This window comes from Labeo rohita, chromosome 4 (genome assembly GCF_022985175.1).
Source record: "Labeo rohita strain BAU-BD-2019 chromosome 4, IGBB_LRoh.1.0, whole genome shotgun sequence".
Lineage (NCBI taxonomy): Eukaryota > Metazoa > Chordata > Actinopteri > Cypriniformes > Cyprinidae > Labeo > Labeo rohita.
In genome coordinates, this window is record NC_066872.1 from 27,512,664 (window position 1) to 27,537,500 (window position 24,837).

At 36.2% G+C, this 24,837-nt stretch overlaps 1 protein-coding gene across 2 annotated transcripts in view; it reads left to right on the forward strand.

The window, feature by feature from the left end:
• Positions 1–24,837, forward strand: part of lin7a (lin-7 homolog A (C. elegans)) — a 68,243-nt gene that overhangs the window by 38,484 nt on the left and 4,922 nt on the right. The window contains exons 3-5 of one of the 2 annotated variants that reach the window (XM_051107571.1): positions 4,967–5,038; positions 16,109–16,318; positions 20,484–20,699. In XM_051107571.1, the coding sequence (XP_050963528.1) occupies positions 4,967–5,038; positions 16,109–16,318; positions 20,484–20,699 (498 nt within the window). The remainder of the gene's footprint in view (positions 1–4,966; positions 5,039–16,108; positions 16,319–20,483; positions 20,700–24,837) is intronic. The other variant, XM_051107570.1, reaches the window with a different exon arrangement.

A 24,837-nucleotide genomic window follows, 5' to 3' on the forward strand; every position in this document is an offset into this window, starting at 1 on the left:
GATATAAACTCACAATTATGACTTTTTTTCTCAGAATTGTGACTTTTTGTCTCACAATTGCAAAATATAAACTCAGAATTGTGACTTTTTGTCACAGAACTGCGTGACATAAACTTGCAATTGCGAGCAATAAAGTCAGAATTGCAAGATATAAACAATTATGAGTTTTTTCCTCAGAACTGTATGATATATAATCTCACATTTGCAAGTTATAATGTCCAATTATAAAGGGAGGAAAAAAGACTGGTATGGAGTTACAAAGTCAGAAATGCTGGATATAAACTTAAAATTGCAAGAAATAAAGTCAAAATTGTGAGATACAAACTTGCAATTCTGACTTTTTGTCGCAGAATTGCGTGATATTGTTGTGAAGTCAGAATTACAGGATATGAACTTGCAATTGCGAGAAATAAAGTCAGAATTGCAAGATATAAACTAGCAATTATGAGTTTTTTAACTCAGTGGCAGAAACAGGCTTCCGTTCTTTGTTCTTCTGTATTTTTGATTAAAAAATGCACCCTTGATGAAAATTAGAAAAATAATAAAAATCTGATCCCAAACTTCTGAACAGCAGTATTGTATAGGGTGGACTAGAAGAGTGGCTAGAAAAAGCCCTATTACCCTTTCTGTCTGCCTTACAAATCACATTAACAACCACAAATAATCATCTTCCAATATAGTATGGCATAAAATAGTTCCCAGAATGTCTTATCAATCTTGAATCACAAATAGATGTTGATGAGCAACAATCAGCTGGATTATCAGCATCAGAAAAAATAAAGTATTACTTTTTATATGTTTTTAAGAGTTAGCTTTGTTTTATAGCTTTATTTTACTTGCTTAATAATTTGTTCAAAAGTAAAATAAATCTGATTTGCACTCCAACCACTAGCTGTTTTTGTACACGCCGTATAATTACACACTAAAATAGCTTGACCTTTATTGATATTCATGCATTTCCAAGACGCAATTGCGAGACATGCAATCCCCCATCCGTAGGGACACAGGCATGCACACAAGTACGGCTCTTGAAAGATTTACATAGGTCCCAAATCTATTGATTTGTTCCGTCTGGTTGCATTGATCCGTCACACATCTATTGTTCAGTCAATAAAGGTCAACTAATTAAAGTTTCATTGGCGATAAACATAATAAGCAGCTAAACAAGGAAGTATCTATAGATGATTATGATATTGTTCCATGATGAAGAAAGTCTTGCAAGTTCTTTTCATTTTTATGTGAACTGTTTTGTTAACAGAGCAAAGCTTTACTGCACTCGGTGCAGAATTTCAAGAGAGATCCCAAACATGTTGTATTTTTAAAAATAGGACAAGTCAGACACATAAAATAACAACTGAGGTGAATAAATAAGGTGTACAACATGTTGTGCTGAAAACTACTATGGCTCAGCTTTCAGCGTGAAACATATTTCACATATACAATGCCACCTCTTCTTAGTAGCACGCTCATTTTTTTAATTGTAGACGCTTAGCAGTCTCATTCATTTTTCTCAAGCCCTTTCCAAAGGCCATCCGATAGTACCTGCCTGTTGAAAAGATTTAAAGTGACTGATTTCAAGTCTGTCGGCAGAGCAACAGGCATAGAACGAGGAGGTTTTTTATCACACTAATCTCTCAGTAGGAGGTTAGTAAAACAGCTAAAGATTCAGCCCAAGGTGCAGGAGGACAGATTAAAGAGAAACTTGTTATTTAGGGGAGACTGAGCGAGAGAGAGCTGGAGCTTCCTGTAGCACCAGCTGCGTTTCAGAAGCGCTGCTTAATGAGATAAACATAGGTTCTTCAAATCCTCAAAGGACCTCAAGCTAATAGTCTCGTCTCTGGGTGGTGTGAATGCAGATATGGGCTCTGTACACACACCTGCTTGTGAAAATATAGAACCGGTGATGAAAGACATTGCATGTATTGCATTTTACAAAGGAGTCTGTGGCTATAGCTGGATTAAGCTCGCTTTACAAATTATTTACAAGTCTAAAGGTAGAAACCTTTGTGAATAAACATAATTCTAAAAATAATTTATAACAAGTTGTTTTTACTCATGTAGATCAGTGACACTTTGTCACTCATTTTTGCCACTTTATAGACATTGAAAGGTTAAACAGACACACTTGTTTAAATGCGAATAAGAAAAAGAAAACACACATCTGTAACATTATTGTATCCGGGCAGCTCTTAAAGTGACAGCATGTCATGTATTTTACCTAAAATGTACATTTACATTTTTACAGACACTAAAACGTACAATACTGACATATTTACAGCATCTAAACGTACAAATACTTACATGTTTTTAACATTTTAACATACAATACTGACGTGTTGACGACAACTAAAAAATTAATCCTAATGAATACTGAAATCACCGCATTAATTTTTTATTATTGTTTTCAGTCGTCATTATCAATGGCATTATGTTTTAAATTGCATTATTGTATACTCATTTACTTAATATGAAATGATAATTTAAAGTTCTGAAGTTATAAAGTCAGAATTGCTGGACATAAACAGGCAATTGCGAGAAAAGATGGGGGAAAAGATATTTTCTCAGAATTGCGAGTTCAAGTCTTGCAATTCTGGCATATTTCCTCAAATTTGTGAGTGTAAATCTCACAATTCTTTTTTTCCCCACAACTGGGAGTTTGTCACGCAATTCTGAGAAAAGGTAATCAGAATTGCAAGATAAAAAATCACAATGCTAAAAATGCTTTGATACAAATATCTTAATGATAGAAAAAAATTGTAAATATTTTACATTTTTTAGCTAAAATTTTTTAGCTAAAAATATCTATATTGTGATATATATATATAATTACCGTGAAATAAAATTTCTCATATCATAAGTTTTGTTCTTAACGCCCACCCCCTACTTTCCCCATGCAAATTTTGCATCAGATTCATGTTTCCTATATGCATATACCGATATAAATCTGCTTGATTTGGAAGTTACCAAGTAAGGGTGTTCCATATATTGCTACATTTTAGACAGTGGACATTCTTTGCCAACAAAATTTCACTCAAGTATTGCTAATATGACCTTCAAACCGAAAGCCGGCTAGAGGTGGCTAGAGAGAATAACTTCTCTGCCATAAAAAAACTGACCATAGGAGCAGTCACTTTACCCTAATGCCCTCGATAGCACCCCCTATGGCCACACTGAGAATACAACACATACTTGTTTTTCACATTGTTGCATTCTGAGGATTTTCATTTCAGAATGTTAAAGCAGACTTAAAGGAGAAGTTCACTTGCAGAACAGATAATGTACTCTCCCTCGTCATCCAAAATGTTTATGTCTTTCTTTCTTCAGTTGTAAAGAAATTATGTTTTTTGAGGAAAACATTTCAGGAATGTTCCCCATATAATGGACTTCTGGTGCCCGTGAGTTTTAACTTAAAAAATGCATGTTTAAATGCAGGTTCAAATGGCTCTAAATGAAGAAGAAGAAGGGTCTTATGTAGTGAAATGATTGGTTATTTTCTAAAAGATATCCTTTTAACCTCAAATGCTCATCTTGTCTAGCTCTGTGTGAACTCTGTGCATTCTGGTTCAAGATAGTTAGGGTACACTGTAAAAAATAAAAAACACAATTTGTTGAGTCAGCTTAAAATAATTTGTCACCCTTCTGCCTTAAATTTTTAAGTTCAGTCAACTAAAAAAAGGTTAGTCAACTTGAAATGTTAAGTTGTACTAAGTAACAACTTAGATATCTGTGTTTGCTAAACTTATCAGATGGGTAAGTAACCCAGCCAGGTTACAAATTATTTTAAGTTGACTCAACAAATTGTTTTTTACACTGTATGTCGAAAAACTCCCATCTCATGTTCTCCTCCAACTTCAAAATCATCCTACATTGTTGCAGAAGTACCGACCCAGTGTTTACAAAGTGAATGTGCAAAGAAGATCAACGCCCTTTACAAAAAGGTAAAACAGTGATGTAGGATGATTTTGAAGTTGGAGGAGAAAATGAACCGGAATACACAGAGTTCACACAGAGCTAGAAAAGACGAGCATTTGAGGTTAAAAAGTATAGAAATTGTATTTAGAAAATAACCAATCGTTTTGCTAGATAAGACCCTTCTTCCTCAGCTGGGATCATTTAGAGCCCTTTGAAGCTGCATTTGAACTGCATTTTGGAAGTTCAAATTTGCTGGCACTACATGAAGAACATTCCTATAATGTTTTCATCAAAAAACATCATTTTATAAGAGGGCGAGTACATTATCTGTACATTTCATGTTCTGGAAGTGAACTTCTCCTTTAAAGAGGACTTATAATCAGATTTATAAAAGACACACAGCTGTACCGCTTCTCTGAAAACAGTCGAGCTCCTGAAGGCAAGAGGTGGAACTAAATAATCATGAGCATGCAAAGCTTTTGCATAGTGATCAACCTGTGACATAAATAAATAAATAAAACAGGGACAAAAATGTATTGACTTAAATGAACTATGGCTAATGAACTATGGCAACGAATGAAACACTATAAATCGCTATAGCTGATGGGGCCATGCTAAAAAAAAACGTTCCGAAAATTATACGAACCCTAAAGGAGCGTCTTTGGCACAGAAATACTCTGTTATATGTCCAACTCGTTTTTTGGAGTCTTTGACCATGCATGAGAATCCAACTCTTTAGCCACAAAAATAAGCCAGAATGAATGAAATTGCATTCGACATCCCCTTTAAATCAAGCTTTGTTTGGGTCTTTTATCTTTGAGCAAGGTGAAAAACTGAACCATTTCCTAACCAATGAGCGCTGTTTTGCTTTTTAATTCCATGAATACCATTTAATCACCAGTTAAAATCTATTACATGTTTTGAAAATAAACCTGGCTGACTTGAATTTGTAATGCCTACTTTTGCAGAATGCCTCATCACTATTTGTCCATGTTTTACATCATTTTGATAAATGTAGAAAAGCTGAAACTGATGTTTTGTTCTATTTTAATAGGTCTATCAATATATGCATGAAACAATAACGGTGAATGGCTGTCCAGAGTATCAAGCACGCGCCACAGCTAAGGTAGGTCTGACTTTATTTATTTCCAAATAACCTGCTCTGTGTTTCTGTATTACACATATAATTATGTATCTACCTTATTTTTCCTGTAAGAGCATGTGCGGACATTTGTAAATTTTATGGGTCTGGCTTCTGGTCTCATCCGCATCCAGCTGTTTTTAGCTGTACAAAACAGCTTGTTGCTGCTTGGTATTGCAAAGTGGAGTGTCTTACCATATTATTTTAATGTGCTGTCTTAATTATGAACACGCTGGTTTGTAGTGCAGACAGTTTCACCGTTTACTGCTTGTTGTTCTTCTTGTTATTTCCTTATAGCAGCTAATGAACTGGACGTCTCATCTATAGGCTTACTTCCACATTGAAGAATAAGGCGGATAAGCTAGACTAATAATAACAACCCTTTCTGTCATCTAATGAGCAATAAGATGAAATCCATTAAATAATTTTCAAAATGTGTTTCTCCACAAACTGTCTTGATTTGATCAACATAATCAGCAATTAGCCTGACCTGCACGCAACCACTTGCCAGTTGCTCTTCAGACACTGCTACTGAAACAGCATTCATTTAGATTCATACTGTGTGAAGAGTGCACTCTTGTGAGAAAAAGACGAGACATAAAAACGAAAGGGGAGGGGGCAGTGGAATTGCTGAGTACTGGATGAGCAGAAGTGCCTTGCTGAATCTTTAGTGGAAGAATTTCAACCTCACTACAATATTGTTTTTTTTTGGGATGGGTCACAATCCCCAGTTAAATGTGGTAATTTATGAGTCACTGCAGCATTCCTGATATCTCAGATTGACTTTAATTATATTTTGAGGAATGGACACTTTGCACACCTGAATGGTTGCAGGCAAGTGCATTTGACAGATATGAATAAAATAATAGGCTAAAGCTTGCAAAAAATCTCTCTTAATTCAGTGCTTTCAGATTTGTTCACATATAAGAGTTATATTGAAAAGAGGTATATATAGGCATACAGTCAGCCAAAAATATTGGCACCCTTGCAATTCTGTCAGAAAATGCAACCCTTCTTAAAGAAAATGTTTTGATACTCACGTTTATTTTTTTGTTTGCACTGGAACAACACAAAAAACAAAACAGAAAAAAAGTCAAATCTGATACAATTCCACACAGAACCCAAGATATGCGCTGGACAAAATTATTGGCACCCTTAACTTAATATTTGGTAGCACCCCCTTTGGAAAAAATAACTGAAATCAGTCGCTTCTTGTAACCATGAATGAGTTTCTTACACCTCTCTACAGGAATTTCGGAGCACTTTTCTTTTGCAAACTGCTCCAGGTCATTCAGATTTGAAGGATCCCTTCTCCCAATTGCTGTTTTGCCAAAAACTCTCCTTTGCTTTAACCAAAAAGCTCTACTTTTCTTCTCTACTTTGACTTCTCCATGCTCAGTGTGACGCACAACACAAAGGTTGTCAACTTTTCTCCATTTTAACTGGTTGCAAGTGTTATTACTATATTGCCCACACCTGTTACTTGCCACAGGTGTGTCTAAATACAAATTACAGGAGCATCACATGCTTGAAAAGCAATTATTTCTTACAATTTTGACAAGGTGCCAATCATTTTTGTCTGTGTGAACATTTTGAGTTCTGTGTGAAATTTTATTAAGTTTGACTTCTGTTTTTTGTGTTGTTGCAAAAACAATAAGCACGTGAATATCAAAATTTGCAATTTGAACAATTTTCTGAGAGAATTGCAAGGATGCCGATATTTTTGGCTATGACTGTATATAGTGTTTTTTATATACACTACCATATGATTTTGTTTTCGAAAGTAATCTCTTATATATCGAAGCCTGTTTTCGCCACTGAATAAAAAATTTAAAAAAGGTTATTGCGACTTTTTATCTTACAGTTCTGACTTTTGTCTCGCAATTGCGAGTTCACACCTCACAATTCTGTGAGATATAAACTCGGAAGTGTGAGTAATAAAATTCGAATTGTGGGATATAATCTCACAATTATCTTTTTTCTTCTCAGAATTGAGAGATATAAAATCGCAGTTGCGAGTTAAAATGTCTGAATTGCAAGATAAACTCACAATTCTGACTTTTTTCTAGAAATTGTGGGATATAAACTCCCAATTCTGAATTTTTTTCTCAAAATTAAGATATCAAGAATTGCAAGATAAAGTCAGAATTGTGGGATATAAACTCACAATTATCACTTTTTTTTCTCAAAATTGTGAGATATAAAATTGCAATTGTGAGTTATAATGTCTGAACTGCGAGACAAACTCCCATTTCTGACTTTTTCTAGCAGTCGCGGGATATAAACTTCTCAAAATTGAGATTTAGACTCACAATTGTGAAGTCAGAATTGCGAGATATAAAGTTAGAATTGTGGGATACAAACTTGCAATTAGCACTTTTTTTCAAAATTGTGAGATATAAAATGGCAGTTGTGAGTTATAAAGTCTGAATTGCGAGACAAACTCACAATTCTGACTTTTTTCTCAAGATTGCAAGTTTACATCTCGCAATTCTGACTTTTTTTCTCAGAATTGTGAGATATATAGCCCAAATTGCAGGATATAAACTCACAATTATGACTTTTTTCTCAGAATTGTGAGGTATAAAATCACAACGAGAAAAGTCAGAATTGCAAGACAAATTCACAATTCTGACTTTTTTCTCAGAACTGCACATTTGTATCTCGCAATTCTGACTTTTCTCGTAATTACGGGATATATACTCGCAATTATCACTTTTTTCTCAGAATTGTGAGGCATAAACTTGCAAGCACGAGTTATAAAGCCAGAACTGTAAGATATAAAATCGCAGCTGCGAGTTATAAAGTCTGAATTGCGAGACAAACTCACAATTCTGAATTTTTTAATCAGGATTGAGAGTTTGTATCTCGCAATTCTGACTTTTTTCTCTGAATTGTAAGATATAAAATCGCAACTGCGAGTTATAAAGTCAGAATTGCTACACAAACTCACAATTCTGACTTTTTTTTTCTCAAAATTGCAAATCTTTATCTCGCGATTCAGATTTTTTTTCTCAAAATTGTGAGATATAAACTTGCAATTGCAAAAAAAAATCCAATTCTGAGGGGGAAAAAAGCCTTTTTTCAGAATAGCAAGTTTATATGTCACAATACTGGATTAATAAACCGAAATTGCGTGTTATAAAATCAGAATTACAAACTATAAACTCACAATTCTGAGAAAAAAGTCTGATTTGCAAGATGCAAACTCGCACTTGGGAGAAAAAAGTCAGAACTGTGAGATTAAAAGTCACAATTACCTTTTTTATTTTTTATTATGTGGCGAAAACAGGCTTCCATACTTATGCTCACTAAGGCTGTTAAAGTTAAAAAATACTTTACTTTTAAACCATCTTGAGACTGCTGTTCTTTTTCATTCCTGCTCCATTTTTAGAATAAAAGATTAAAAGAATTCTAACCCTGAATGGACGATCTTAAAACTAGCCTAATTATGGAGGGCTCTTTAAGACCGATTAGTCAACTAGTCCTTCAAGCAACCCACCAACTGCTTGATTACGAAACTATATACTTAAGCACATCCTCACATCACATACAGGGACATACACCAATCAGCCAAATGTGAGAGCCCTGCCAGTTAAAGGCCACATCGCCGTCCAGAGAGTTCCATCCACCAGCTCTCTCCGCATGGGTGCACAGACCAGCAGACTCATACACAGTTACACCTTTAGACACAAAGAGCGGCACAGAAAACACAAAGCACGCTTGGATGCTACAAAGGATGCTGAGCGGTACCCTGCAATACCTTTTTTTTTTTAAATAGCTCAATAGACTGCACTTGTGGGTGTTGTTCTAATTGTGTTTTGATCCCAATTAGGCTTGCGTTCAGCGTAATAGTCTATTAACTATGCAAATCCAAATGAACAGCAGACTTTCCTAAGTATTGAGGCCACTCTTTGCATGTCAACATGTTAAAATGTCTCCTTACATACACTAATGATTGCATTTTAAGGGGTCATATTTTAAGAAATCAAAATTTCATTGATTTTTTAATGAATGTGTGTACTATCAAACAGACACACGGCACGTTTCAGAACAAAAAACTTCTCTCCAAGTCCAAAAAAACATTGTTGAACATGACCGACCATTTTTACGCATCAAAGATGTCTATTCAGTGTCCAGCGACTTCATGGTGCCCACTCAGTCATGGTGAAGTACTAAGAAGGAAGTAGAGATACTATTCATAAACGCCAAGAGGAGATGTTTTAGTTCCATTTGGTATATAACTAAGAATAATGTGCCTTTCAAGTGCAGTCTGGAATATCATAAATATGAGTTATGCACATGAAAGACCAAACAAGTCGTATTTACAAGTGAGAAACTCAGCATTCCAGATGATACAGTTGAGTTGTGCCTAGATCTCTAATAAACATAATATCATATATCTATAACCTATATATAAAGATCAGTAAGCAGAAAGCAAGTCTGTAGTGAATTGCAATGAATGATTTTGCAAGTTATTTTGCATGTGTGTTTCAGTTATTTTAAAGGCGTGATGTTTGGAACAGCTTGTAGACAACAAGCTTGAAGTTAATCACTCGACTTTCACTGCTTTATTCATCACAAACATTTATTTTAAGCTACTTCCATGTTACGATTCCAATTTGCATGTTTGATCTGTCATAATAATGATGAATGCAGACGGTACAAGATTTTCCAGGTGCACTTGAGGGCACCACGAGAGTAAGATGTGTGGAGAAACGTGCTGTTCTTAGCTCTGCATAATGTGAAGAGTGACTAAAGCTTTTTTTTGTAAAAGTAGAAGTAATGATGTTAATGCGTAGTTTAACAATTTCATAGAGAAAATGGCAGATGCTTTACAATCTCACACTTCGTTCCAGCCCACTTAAGGATATCATCAATTCAATTTTTGAGCACATTTAAAAAAAAAAGCATTTTGGAAATCTCACATTCATTCCTTTAGGATATTCCTTAAAGCTTGTGTTGGCGACATCAGTAACCAATGAGGGTGGAGTTTAGCGAAGGGTCAATTATAAGTTTTTGAGTGCAAAACAACCTTGACTAACATTATAAGCGGGCCTTGGGGGAAAAAATAAAATGAAAAACAAATTTATGACCTTAATATTTAATTAGGCCCTCATCCTATCATCACTGAAGGACAAGTTTTAGAGGTGACTTATATTTTGGTATTAGTGGTTTTATGATCTAAAATGACTTTCCTCTGTCTAATCCCTTGATTGGTTGGCAATTCATGCACAGTGTACGCTTTTGGAATTTTTTATGATTTAAGGTCCTTGTCATTGATTCAGAGTCATAATACATTTTTAATGGCACTTGCTACTTCTGAGACCCTGGTGCAGATATTGTCAGTGACATATAGGTTTGGGTTCTGACATAATGAAAACAAAGCACTAATTTTAACCAATAGCGTGACTCATTTGAGTGGTGCTGTAATAATATAGAACTATACTATGGTAATGGCACTTACTTAGAAAACAGCGGTGCTTAGTGTAATTAGTATGCTCAGCAAGCAGGTCTCTCCAGATGAGCAGAATTAGCATATCAATTAAAGATCTAATGCAGGATGTAAATTACAAAAGTCTTATAGGGCCTCAAAGAAACTCGCTTGGTCACTTTGAAAAGTTACTACAGGGTTCCAAAAGCATACTGGACTCAAATCGCTAGCAAAAAGGCAATTAGCATGTCTGAGCAGCTTGCATCTGCGTGCCATTGGGACAGTTTTCAATCGATGGCACATAAATAGGATGAAGAACAGCTCTAAAAGCCCCAGTCATCCTTTGGGATCCCCTGCAGCAATTGTCAATGAGCTCCATTCGGCTTGCATTTTTTCCATGCACCACATGCATTGCTGATGTAAATGTTAAAAGCCAATATTCATTACCAGTGGAGATTCCTTGTGAAGACCGTGTAATTATTTAATATGTAATTTGTAAAGCATACAATGAGCTTGAATGGGCCGTTGCTCAGAATATTGTGAATTCCACTGGGTTATGTTCTGAAATTCGTTCAGGTGCCATTAAAAAGATAGTTTACCCAAATTACAATTGTATACTTAATTGAGTAGTTCACTTCCAGAACAAAAATGTACATATAATGTACTCACCCCCTTGTCATCCAAGATGTTCATCAGTCGTAAAGAAATTGTTTTTTGAGGAAAACATTTCAGGATTTTTCTTCATATAGTGGACTTCTATGGTGCCCCCGAGTTTGAATTTCCAAAATGCAGTTTAAATGCAGCTTTAAAGGGCTATAAACTATCCCAGCCAAGGAAGAAGGGTTTTATCTAGCGAAACGATTGGTTATGTTGTAAAAAAATTACAATTTCTATACTTTTTAACCTCAAACACTCGTCTTGTCTCACTCTGTGTGAACTCTGTGTATTCCGGTTCATGACAGTTAGGGTTTGTCGAAAAACTCCCATCTCTTTTTCTCCTCCAACTTCAAAATCGTCCTACATCGCTAACCCAGTGTTTACAAAAAAACATGCAATAGTCAAACGCCCTTTACAAAAAAAGGTTAAACAGCGATGTAGGGCAATTTTGAATTTTTCAACATACCCTAATTATCATGAACCAGAATACACAGAGTTCACGCAGGGCTAGATAAGATGAGGGTTTGAGGTTAAAAAGTATATAAATTATAGATTTTTTTTAGTAAATAACCAATCATTTTCGCTAGATAAGACCCTTCTTCCTCAGCTGGGATCGTTTAGAGCCCTTTGAAGCTGCATTTAAACTTCATTTTGGAAGTTCAAAATCGGGGCACCAATGAAGTGTATTATATGAAGAAAAATCCTGAAATGTTTTCCTCAAAAAAAACATAATTTCTTTACGACTTAAGAAAGAAAGACATGAACATCTTGGATGACAAGGGGGTCTGTACATTTTTGTTCTGAAAGTGAACTACTCCTTTAACCTGTCAACCCATATGTTGGTAATTTTCTGTGGAAAAAAGAGAGATATTCAGAAAAATGTCCTAATTCATGTCAATAACAATTTCAACAATATATTTTATCTGTGAACTTATGTTCAACTATTCTTTTTAATAGTTGACTTTTAACAATTTTAAAATTTTTCGCATTATCAGTCATCAAGCTTGGTAAATATCCAGCCATGTACATTTGTACAGTGTCCGCTAACTGGCACTAAAAGAGCGTTCGTTTTTTTTTTTTTCCCAGAACATATTTGTATGATGTTGGTTTTGTACATGTTACCGCAGTTCTGACTTGAAATGTCCATTGAGTGGCAATATAACTCTAATACTCTAAAAAAATGTCCCATCTGGACTATAGACCATTTCGTCAGATGTAAATATACTGGTCCCGATACACTTCCTGTTTCTTTTTTTTTTAACTTTACACAAACATCACAAAAAAATACAACCAGCATAACATTTCACTGGATGAAGAAGTTACATTAGCACCTTTAAGATGTATGTGTATATGTGAAATAAAAAAAAAAAAAAAAAAAAAAAAAAAAACAGGAAGTGCTTCTGGACCAGTGTTGTTTACATCTAGCGAAATGGTCTATACCTAAACCTTTCTGATAGTATGAACAAAAGCGAATGTGACGTAAAAACACAATCGCAGTTTTAGCATGCCATTTTAGCTTGTTTTTTAATCTCTCATCTTTCAGCTCTTTTCATCGCGAGTCACGCTTTCCACGGGATTTGTACCCAAGGATTCCACATCCCAAGTCCAATTCTGTGCTGAGCTATCGAGCAAGCTTGTTACAACTGGAAACTGAAACTATAACTGTGTACGAAAACAATTACAACTGTTTTACCTGTTTCAAAATGCAGTGATATGTACTTATTGGTACATATTACAAGTCTTGCGAAAAAGTTCCCACAGGTATGTGACGGAGATCGACTTTAAATTTCAATAAGCTGATTACTCACTAAAAACAGATTATATTTTCATGGCAAATGAAATCTTATTTTGATTAAGTGTGTGAGTTGTTTACTTACTTTTAAAAAATGTTCCCAATAATACCATTATATTGTTCATTCGGGCTGATTCGCGAACGCGGAACACGCACAAACACGAGAGGTGGGATATATTGCATGAACCAATTACAGCCGATTGGTTAAAACTCAATGGGCTCAGGGGAGGAGAGAGAGATGTGGACTACTGCTGTAACTTTACCTGTTGGTGTCACTGTTGAACAATGATTTTTTAGAAAAACGAGTGATTTATGCAATTGTTTAAGTCACATTTTTGTAATATTTTGTCATATTTTGCACCCTTGCCTCCTTAGAGGAAATGAGTTTTTGATTCTTGACAGCTGAATGAACTATTAATGGATTCACATGAAGATCCTTCAAAACTTCTTTCAACAGAAAAATAGACAGGTTTGAGATGACAAGAGTATTTAAATAATGGTGATTTTCAGTTTTCTGTGGACTTCCTGCAATCCAGGAACTCAAACAATAGAGCATGGCACTAACAACGCCAAGGTCATGGGCTCTATTTATGGGGAATGCAGTGTACTGTTGAAATATATAAACTTGAATGCAATATAACTTGCTTTGTACAAAACCTTTTGCTAAATGTAAATGTTAAAAAATGCATCATCTTTTAAATCATGGGCAAAATGATGATTTACAATTTGACTAGGCAAATGAATAGGTTCAAGCTTTAAAAATGTTTGTTATATATCTACTTCCTTTTTCCTTAGAGAGGATGTAGCTCTGAAGGTCGAGGATCTGGGAAGAGGGTGTTTTGCATGCAGAACACTTTCAAACAGCATTTCTTTCAGTGCGACACGAAACACTCAGACAGGGAAGGTGCTGTTCTTTCAGTTTCAGAGATCAGAAAACTGCTTGGTTTGCCTTTTGGGAATCTGGCGCCTTGCAAAGTCTCCAAAAATCCTTGGTGTTTTTCTCTCACTGTTTCCTGCGTGTGTGAATGCCTTAATAATGAGTGGGGCCCCACAGTGCTGCACCTGTAGCTACAGTGTGGATCAGCGGGAAGTGCTTTTGTCTTCCTTCACATTCTCCGTCTCCTGGTGGTTGCACTTGGCTAACAAGCTCTGAAGTCTGAGGAATTTAGACGACAATGCAGGCAGTGGTGCAGGCTATCAGATGCACTTTCTCTTTCTGCTGAATTTAGAGCACGAACAGAACATGTTGACGTATTCTCACACTCTAAAAATTGCTGGGTTAAAAACAACCCAACTTGGGTTATTCGGCAACCCAGTGCTGGGTAAATATTGCCCAGCTGGTTGGGTTAAATGTTTTACCAAACATGCTGGGTTATTTTATTTATGTCAACTATTATTTAAAAATTATTATAAAATGGAACTTATAATAACACACAAAGAATTACTAGAGGCAACAGTAATAATCAAAAGATGAACATTTATTATTAAGCAAGAACACATGAACTTATTTGGGTGAATACAGCATAGTTTACAATATTACATATATTTAAACTAATTTAACAAGCATTTACATAAAAAGTAGAATTTTAACTTTAGTGTATTCAACCGTTCTCTGTAATCGCTTTTTACTGAAATAGCGCTAATTCTCATGCCGGTGTGTCGCCAAAATCTGAGCCGGTGAAGGGTTAACTGCAAACTTCAGACAGTGGCCTTGCGTTTCACTTGTAGCGGAAAGATGCCGTGACTGACTCCAAAAACTGCCCATAAACAAAAAGTAAGAGATTAGAGAACATATTTTAAGATTAAACTATTAAACTAAACTATGAATAAAATCCATTTATTTTATGCAACGCAAAACAACTGCTGCTGACGCAGCTGACTGACATCTCATCCTTATGTTGCGTTGCATAAAATAATACAATTTGCAGCACAGTAAAAAACTTTATAAATGAAATAAAACGTATACAAACCTTCATTTCACTGAAGAAGTGCAAATCAGCAGCGCTGAGAACTGACTCAAAAAGCCCACGCTCTGACTGACTGTAACTCAGCAGCTGGGTTGTTTCGTCAGAGACAGGCTCAACCCAGCGGTTGGGTATAAAAAAAATAACCTAGCATTCAAAATGAACCAGCAACTTAGTCACAGAAAAACTACCCAGCACCTAAGTAAAAAATACAAAAAAATAACACAATAAAATGACCCAACAAGTTGAACCCAGCATTTGGGTTAAAAAAATAACCCAGCACCTGGGTAAAAATATTAAAAATAACCCAATAAAATGACCCAATGAGGTGAACCCAGCATTTGGGTTAAAAAAATAACCAAGCATTTTTTAGAGTGCACAGGCTATGGAAAAACTTTGAGGGATATACCTGACCAAAAGTATGTGAACATCTGGACACCACTTTCTTTTGCTAATATATCTGCTTTCACAAAGGCTAGACTTTGACTAGACCACAGTCTAGACCAGAGTCCATTTAAAGGTAAAGCCATAGTGGAGCTGTTTAGTTGTGCTTTTTTTCAAGAATGTAGCATTAGAAGTGTATATTGAGGCTGATGGTTCTTGAATATCAATCTACCTTAATGTGTTTCAAAAGAAAAGGGTCTCATGCCATCAGCTAAAAAAAACTGCCGTCTTGAATGCAAAGAAGGTCATTTGTTCTTAGTAATGTCAAGTGTTATGGTTTTTTAAACACTCAAAACTGATATCTATCTATACTTGCCAGTATAATGTAAAGAATACATATAATGCACAATTGCTCAAAAATGAAAATTCTGTCATCATTCAGCCCCATAACACATTTTCTTAGGAACACAAATGAAGATATTTTTAATATTCTCTCATCATCTCTATCCATTCAAAGTCTACATAGCAACATCTTCAAGCTTCAAAAAGAAGCTTTATAAAGACAATCAATATGAATCAAGCAACTTATTCCAAGTCTTCTGAAATATGCATATTTGAACAATATTTAAATGCAAATAAAAGTGATGGTTTGAATAAAACCACGCAATTCATCACTTGCTTTTCATCCCCAAGCTGTTTGTACATATTGCAAATCAACTCGAAAGATTATTTTGTTATTCAGACTTGACGATATATTGGTCTATCAATATTTCTCAGTCATGTTTCACATTCACTGACATTTTGAACTCTTTTATTCCTACCAGGCCACAGTGGCAGCATTTGCAGCCAGCGAGGGTCATTCTCACCCACGGGTGGTCGAGCTGCCCAAGACAGATGAGGGGCTTGGATTCAATGTGATGGGTGGAAAAGAGCAGAACTCACCGATTTACATCTCCCGCATCATCCCAGGGGGCGTAGCTGAGAGGCATGGCGGTCTTAAGAGAGGCGACCAACTCCTGTCCGTCAATGGAGTGGTGAGTTGCCAGGGATGTTTCTATTATGCAGGTCATTTTATTATTCTGTAACTCTGTAAAAGAAATATGGATGTTTGTAATTTAAGGACACATACCTATAAAAAGGTGTACAAGAGTTAAAGCTTCGGCAATTAAACTTTACTAATTAAAACTTGGTTATTTACAAAATAGCAAGGACTTTAATAGGATGCATAACTGGATTGAACCTAACAGAATGGGAATAAAGCAAAAAAGGCATTTACTCAATTACTCAAAATAATTTAAATGAGGTATTTTTTAAAAATAAATCACAATATTATAATTTCTGTTCTTTAATGAAAAAGGATGGAAACTAATCTAACACCACTAAATTTCACAGAATTTATCAATGCATTGTTAAAGGAAAAGTTCACTTCCAGATTAAACATTTTTTGATCATTTATTCACCCCCAAGTCATCCAAGATATTCATGTCTTTCCTTCTTCAGTCGAAAAGAAATTAAGGTTTTTGAGGAACACATTCCAGGATTTTTCTCCATATAGTGGACTTTAATGGGGATCAACGGGCTGAAGGTCCAAATTGCAGTTTTAAAGGGCTCTACACGATTCCAGCCAAAAAATAAGGGTCTTATCTAGCAAAACTAATGGCCATTTTCTAAGAAAAGTGCACATGTATGTATTTGTTAACCACAAATGCTCATCTTGCACTAGCTCAACCTCATGCACATGTGACGTAGGCAGAAGTACCTTCCCAGTGTTTACAAAGCATTGTTTCTATTATGCAGGTCATTTTATTATTCTGTAACTCTGTAAAAGAAATATGGATGTTTGTAATTTAAGGACACATACCTATAAAAAGGTGTACAAGAGTTAAAGCTTCGGCAATTAAACTTTACTAATTAAAACTTGGTTATTTACAAAATAGCAAGGACTTTAATAGGATGCATAACTGGATTGAACCTAACAGAATGGGAATAAAGCAAAAAAGGCATTTACTCAATTACTCAAAATAATTTAAATGAGGTATTTTTTAAAAATAAATCACAATATTATAATTTCTGTTCTTTAATGAAAAAGGATGGAAACTAATCTAACACCACTAAATTTCACAGAATTTATCAATGCATTGTTAAAGGAAAAGTTCACTTCCAGATTAAACATTTTTTGATCATTTATTCACCCCCAAGTCATCCAAGATATTCATGTCTTTCCTTCTTCAGTCGAAAAGAAATTAAGGTTTTTGAGGAACACATTCCAGGATTTTTCTCCATATAGTGGACTTTAATGGGGATCAACGGGCTGAAGGTCCAAATTGCAGTTTTAAAGGGCTCTACACGATTCCAGCCAAAAAATAAGGGTCTTATCTAGCAAAACTAATGGCCATTTTCTAAGAAAAGTGCACATGTATGTATTTGTTAACCACAAATGCTCATCTTGCACTAGCTCAACCTCATGCACATGTGACGTAGGCAGAAGTACCTTCCCAGTGTTTACAAAGCAAACATGCAAAGAAAGTCAAACGTCCTTTACAAAAAAGGCACAACAATGTTGGGCGATTTTGAAGTTGAAGTAGAAAATTAGATTTCTGAGAGTTTTTCGCCCTACCCAACCTTCGCAGAGCTAGTACAAGCTGAGCATTTGTGGTTAAAAAGTATATGATTTTTACATTTTTTTAATAAAATGACTGATTGTTTCTCTAGATAAGACCTTTGTTCCTCGGCTGGGATCATATAGAGCCCTTTGAATTTGCACTTTGGACCTTCACCCCATTGATCCCCATTGAATCCATTATATGGAGAAAATTCATGGAATGTTTTCCTCAGAAAACGTAATTTCTTTTCGACTGAAGAAAGAAAGACATGAACATCTTTGATGACATGGGGCTGAGTAAATTATCAGGAAAATTTTATTCTGGAAATGAACTTCTCCTTTAATACTTACTGATATTTGTGCTTATCAAACTTAATCATTTTTTAGAGGATGGTGTCATTAAAGAAATCCAAAAATCCAAAAATGAAAATTCTGTCTTTATTGATTCATCTTCAGTTTGATCCAAATCTGTATGAATTTCTTCCTTTTACTGAACATGAATTGTTATTGCACAGTCCATGGTCCCTATTATTTTCCATAGTATGGGAAAAAATACTATTTAAGTCAATGGGGACCATCAAATGTTTAGTTACCCACCTTCTTTAAAATATCTTCTTTTGTGTTCAGCAGAAGAAAGAAAGCTATACAGGTAAATGACAGAATTTTCATTGGGTTAACTATCCCTTTACGAAATGGGTATTAAAAACCTGGCCCACAAAACATAAGTCATAAGTAGCACAGGTATATTTGTAACAATAGCCAAAAATACATTGTATGGGTTAAAAATATCCTTTTTTATGCCAAAAATCATTAGGATATTAAGTAAAGATTATGTTTATGAAGATATTTTGTATTTTTTCTACCGTAAATATATCAAAACTTAATTTTTGATTAGTTATTTGTATTGCTAAGAACTTCATTTGGACAACTTTAAGGGTGTTCTTCTCAATATTTAGATTTTTTTGCACCCTCAGATTGCAGATTTATATTGTATCTCAGCTAAATATTGTCCTATCCTAACACCCCATACATCAATGGAAAAGCTTATTTATTTAGCTTTCAGATTATGTATAAATCTCAATTTCAAAACATTTACCCTTTTGACTGGTTTTGTGGTCCAGGGTTACATATAAGCATTCATTTCCTAATAGGTTGCAAATTTTTCATATTGGAAGTTGGAGAAATGGCAAAAATGGCAACATCGCCTTAAACTAAAGTAGTGAAATGATTTAAAATGCATTTCTATGTTCACTTATCCAACATATTTAGACATACATGATGGGGACATGAAAAGGAATGACCTGTCAGCACATAGCTCACTTAGCATTAAATGCACAAAGGAAGGATCTTCATCTGTGAACATCAGGGTTTTTTTTTACATGACTGGGAAAAACTCAAAGGGGACAGTTCACCCAAAAATGAAAAATCTGTCATCATTTACTCACCCTCAGGTTGTTTCAAACCTGTATAAAACACTATGGAAGTCAGTGGCTGCTGTCAACTGTTCGGTTACCAACATTCTTCGAAAGAAAACCTCACAGGTATAGAACAACTTGAGAATTTTCATTTTTGGGTGAACTATGCCTTTAAGTGTTTGTGGAATGAAAATTAAATGATCATTTTTAGGGGATGAATTTTTTCAGCTCTGTAGAGCTGTCACATAAGATGCCTTCATGCTAGACGGCCCACTGGGTTTTTAATCGATACGGATCTGTTTGGGCTGAAGTGAGATTATTATGGCAGAAGGATTTTTACATTGATCTCAATGAACAAACATTTCCAATAGTCCACAAGGCTGATTGCCTCATGGCGTAATATGCTGATAAATCAATTTTTGCAGCTTAGACCCATTAGAGACTGAAGTCTTCTAATCTTTCATTTTACTTAGGCTAAACTTGACATTTTAAAGTAATAAAAATGGACAAATATGACAGAAAGCTTGCAGCAGGAGTCTAATCTAAAACTGAAAAAGACAGACGTCAAAAGACTTTATCTTTTCATAATTCACTGTAAATGTTTCAAATGTGTCAGACTGGAGCTAGAAGTGAATGAATCTTTGACTGAATCCGAATGAATCTTTCAGTAAAAAAGCTGTCTACCCTCAGAGTCACTGCTGCACTGCAAGCCTTTTGAAGCCAGTTTCTTTTTTCTCTTTCTGCCATCATTCAAGTTTGTTACAATTCTATTACATGAAGGTGCCATTTGAGTTTATAGAAACTAATGTCCAGTGTTTTCTCACTCAAAGATGACGGAGGAGTTCAGAAAGGATCCATTTGATTTCATTTGCGTCAAAGACTCTAATAGGAAAGCGTTTTGTGACAGCATTGAGAAGCAATTTCTCATTAAACCAAACATGTTACGCTTTCTGAGCTAATAGGAAATTAATGGCTCTTTTGTGCCAAAATGTAATTGAATGTTCATCACCGTGGAGCATTTTCTAGCGCAGTACTGAGATGACAAAGCTATGAGTTTGGATATGATAAAGTTGTAGCAGTCATCACCAAACTATTAAATGCTTACATTTCGATCCTTTAAATTAGATGACATGAACAAGCACAGATTGCTCTGAAAAACCAACTACTTAATTATTTTTCTAGAGTGTTGAGGGTGAACACCACGAAAAGGCCGTGGAGTTACTGAAAGCAGCCAAGGACAGCGTCAAACTGGTGGTGCGTTACACCCCTAAAGTCCTTGAGGAGATGGAGGCGAGGTTCGAGAAGCTCCGCACCGCCCGCAGACGCCAGCAGCAGCAGCTCCTTATGCAGCAACAGCAGCAGCAAAACCTGGCCACCCAGCAGAACCACATGTCGTAGGTGAGGCTTTTCATTGCTTTAAGGGTAACAGGACCTCAGCAGGGCGGTCACGGAAAAGTTAACTGCCCCGTCGCCCCTTTGAGGCCTGTGGGAGATCCGGTACTACATGCTGCCTGTCACCATTGGAACGTTGTTCTGAAAACAGACCGCTATTGTGTCTGAAACTCAGCTGTTATGTCATAATGTGAAATAATGAACCAATTGAAGAAGCTGGCGAGCAGTGCTGATGACATCACAGACTGAGTTTAGTAGGAGGGATTTGCTTATCAGGCAGTTGTCCAGACACTGAAGGATCACACCTAAGGGACTTTCAAGGGAAAATTAAGAACTATTTAGATGGGAAATCAATCATTATTTTATTACATCACCTAAAGGGGCCTATTAAGTCTGCAGATTTCACTGATGGAACCATTTGTTTTGGTAATGCTTTACGCTTTTACTCACTTCCAGAATAAAAATTTCCTGATTTACTCACTCCCATGTCACCCAAGATGTTCATGTCTTTCTTTCTTCAGTCGCAATGAAATTATGGTTTTTGAGGAAAACATTCCAGGATTTTTCTCAATGGGGATTAACAGGTTGAAGGTCCAAATTGCAATTTCAATGCAGCTTCAAAGGGCTCTACACAATCCTAGCTGAGGAATAAGGGTCTTGTCTGGTGAAACGATAAGTCATTTTCTAAAAAAAAAATACATACTTTTTAACCACAAATGCTCATCTTGCACTAGCTCGACTTTACACATTACACACGTTACGTTGGAAAGGTTACGCATGACGTTGTTAGCTGCCTCCCCCCTGCTTATCATCACCCCGTCTGGTAATCACCGCCCTTCACCAGGCTCCCGACGGGAGTGGGCGTGCAAGAGAGAAGAGGGGTGCCGAAACGGCCAGGTCTGGCGGCGTGTGATGAGGTGCACCTGACGCAAATGAAGCCTCATCACCACCGCTGTTGAAATGCCGAGCGCGCCTCTACTCGAGAGACCGGTCTCTTCCCCGTGCATGCACGCTGATGTTCTTGTGGGTCCAGGAAGGGAGCGTTGAGGGGATCGAGCACCGCCGAAGCAACAAGCTGCCGGACCCGCAGTCCAGACCCGTTAGACAGCTGATGGGCGAAGATGCCGGGCCGTTGAATCCCCCAGAAGTGCTGTGAGCCAAGGAGGACGTAGCCTCTGAAGGAAGCCGTCGCCCCTAGAGCCGCGGACCTGGATCCTTCCCTTTCAAACACTGCCCCTCCTTCACAGAACCCCCAGCATGACGAGGACACCAGAACCCCTGTTTATTTTGGACACTTCTGTATATTTTGTTTAATAAAATCCTCTCCGAGGCCTGACATCACGTCAAAGCGAACATGCAAAGACAGTCAAACATTCATTTAAAAAAAAGGAAAAACAACGATGTTGGATGATTTTGAAGTTGGAGGAGAAAATGAGATGGAGATTTTCCACACTACCCTACCTTTTTGAACCGAAGTACACAGACGAAGAACAAACCACACTTGGCCTTTTCAATATGATTATGTAATGCACAAAGTCAAGCATTGCAGAGCTACTGTAGTTCAGAACAAGCATTTCTTGTTAAAAAGTATATCATTTTTTAATTTTTCTTAGAAACCTGATCATTTCACTGGATAAGACCCTTATTCATCAGGTGGGACTGTGTAGAGCCCTTTGAAGCTGCACTGAAACTGCAATTTGGACTTTCAACCCATTGATCCCCATTGAAGTTCACTGTATGGAGAAAAATCTTGGATCTTAATTTCTTTGCAACTGAAGAAAGAAAGACATCTTGGATAAGATGGGGTGAGTAAATTATTAGGAATTTTTCATTCTGGAAGTGAACTAATCCTTTAAAGGATCATTTGTTCCAAAAAGTATGACTGACTTTCTGCTGTGAAACAAAAAAAAAAGATATTTTGAAAAATGTCTCATTAAAAAATGTCTATATATATATAAGGGATAATCAACGGTTTGGCGTGCATTAAAGGATTTTAAATGCACAACGTGGAGGCTAAGAATGCCCAACGTGAAGTGCTTTAATGCATAAGCAGTTAAATATCCTGCTTATTCCATGGTCATTTGCCAAGTCATAGACAAGTTAAAAGTAGTATTGTTCTTTTCAGTATTTCAGTAAATTATCGCTCGACTGAGAGAGCGAGAGAAGGCGAGAGAGAGAGAAAGAGAGAGATGACAGTTGTGTGTGTGCGTACGCTTGCGTGCATTAATATAGAATGTTGATTAAACTGACTTGGAACTACCTGTGCATTAAATGGTTTTACTGCATACCTGCCAGCCAATCAGAATCCAGTATTCAGACATTCCATGGAATAAGTAATGGATAATCAACGGTTTGTCCTGCATTAAAGGATTTTAAAGACACGACATGGAAGCTAAGAACGCCCGACGCGAAACATTATCCCGCTTATTCCATGGTCATTTGCCAAGTTACAGACAAGTTAAAAGTAGCATTGCTCTTTGCAGCGCAATATTTGACCGAAAGAATATATTCTTTTGTGTTCCACATAAAAAATGCTAATCAGGTTTGTGACAACATTAGGGTTAATAAATAACGACAGCATTTTTTATTCAACTATCCCTTCATATAAGTCTATAATGCAGGTATTCTTCAGCCAACAATGAAAATTCAAAACTTACTCACCCTCATGTTATTCAAACCTATATGATTTTGTGGACCAAAGACAAGAACCAATAGTATTTGTTATCACTGAATTTCAAATCTGGGACAAGGTCTCTTGATGCACCATTTCTGAAAATACATCAAAATCGTGAATAAGATCTGAGAGTTATGAAGGACAGGGCTGCTTTCAAAAACTGAAATGTAAATTTCAGTCTAGCCATCACAAGCTGTCGTATGGCTTCAAAAGACTTGAAATATAAACACACGTCATATGAACTACTTTCATGATTCTTTATGGTTTTTTTCTACATTCTAAACATCTTTTTAAGATATTTTTGATGAATTTCAATGTCCTTACTACCTTCCTGGGCCTTGAATGTGATATGCGCTGTCTATTCAGGGCCAGAAAGCTCTCGGAATTCATCAAAAATATCTTAATTTGTGTTCATCATATGATTATACACTGTAATTGATACAGCTTGCCAAATGCCTACAACAGTATAAAAATATATTTCTAATTTCAGTGCATTACATAAAGGTTTTATGCAGGTTTTTTATACATTATATTTGTTTAATGGATTTGATGTATTACACATAACATACAGTATATTACATATGCATTATTACATACAAGCTTCTTGTATTCTTGTACTGCAATTTTTTCAATTTGGTGCTAATTGACATGTCAATGTCACATTGTTACATCCCATATTAGCTTCTGAAACAGTATCTCCGCTTCTATATTAAAAAGAGAAAGTATGTCATCCTTTATCACTTCCATTATCACAGTTCTGAAGTAACAGCCCTCTCATTTCCTCAAGACTTCTTTCGTCTTAGCAAATGCAATACAATCTAAGAGAATTCTATTAGTCAGAGTCTCTCCCAGACAGACCAAAGCACATCTCCTTGTATTAATGATATTCGGCCCATCTTTTGCCTCATTGCCTCCTCACACCACACTTAGCTCTGAGCAGCAGTATAGTTGGCAGAGTTGTAACCTTGCTACAGAAACATGCCAAGCCTAAAATGAAGCTATAAGCAGCATGTGGATGCACTTCTAACAGAGGTGCTGTACTCTGGACACTTATCACCAAAGGCCAACTGGAATTCCTTATGTATCTCTTGCTTGTGGCTAAATCCTTGGCTGTAAAATCATATGTGCTTGTGAGCCGCTGAGAATTTTGGGACATTATATCTGGGCAAGAGGATCATGGGGAGAGAGCTGAGCCCAGATCATCCCCTATCAAGACTGGCATGCTGACTAAACAGCAAAGCCGCAGTGACCAAAGAGCACTCTGCCAACACTTAACCACACCATACACACACACATCTGAAAAACAAATAAGACCAGTTCAAGTTTAATTGTAGATGGAGGAAGAGGGACCGAAAGGAATTAAATGTCTTCCAAAAAAATCTGTACAGCTGAGCTGGACAATTTAACACTAAACTGACACATTAAATGCCTTTTAGTGAGTGAAATGCTGACAAGTACAGACAAATGTTT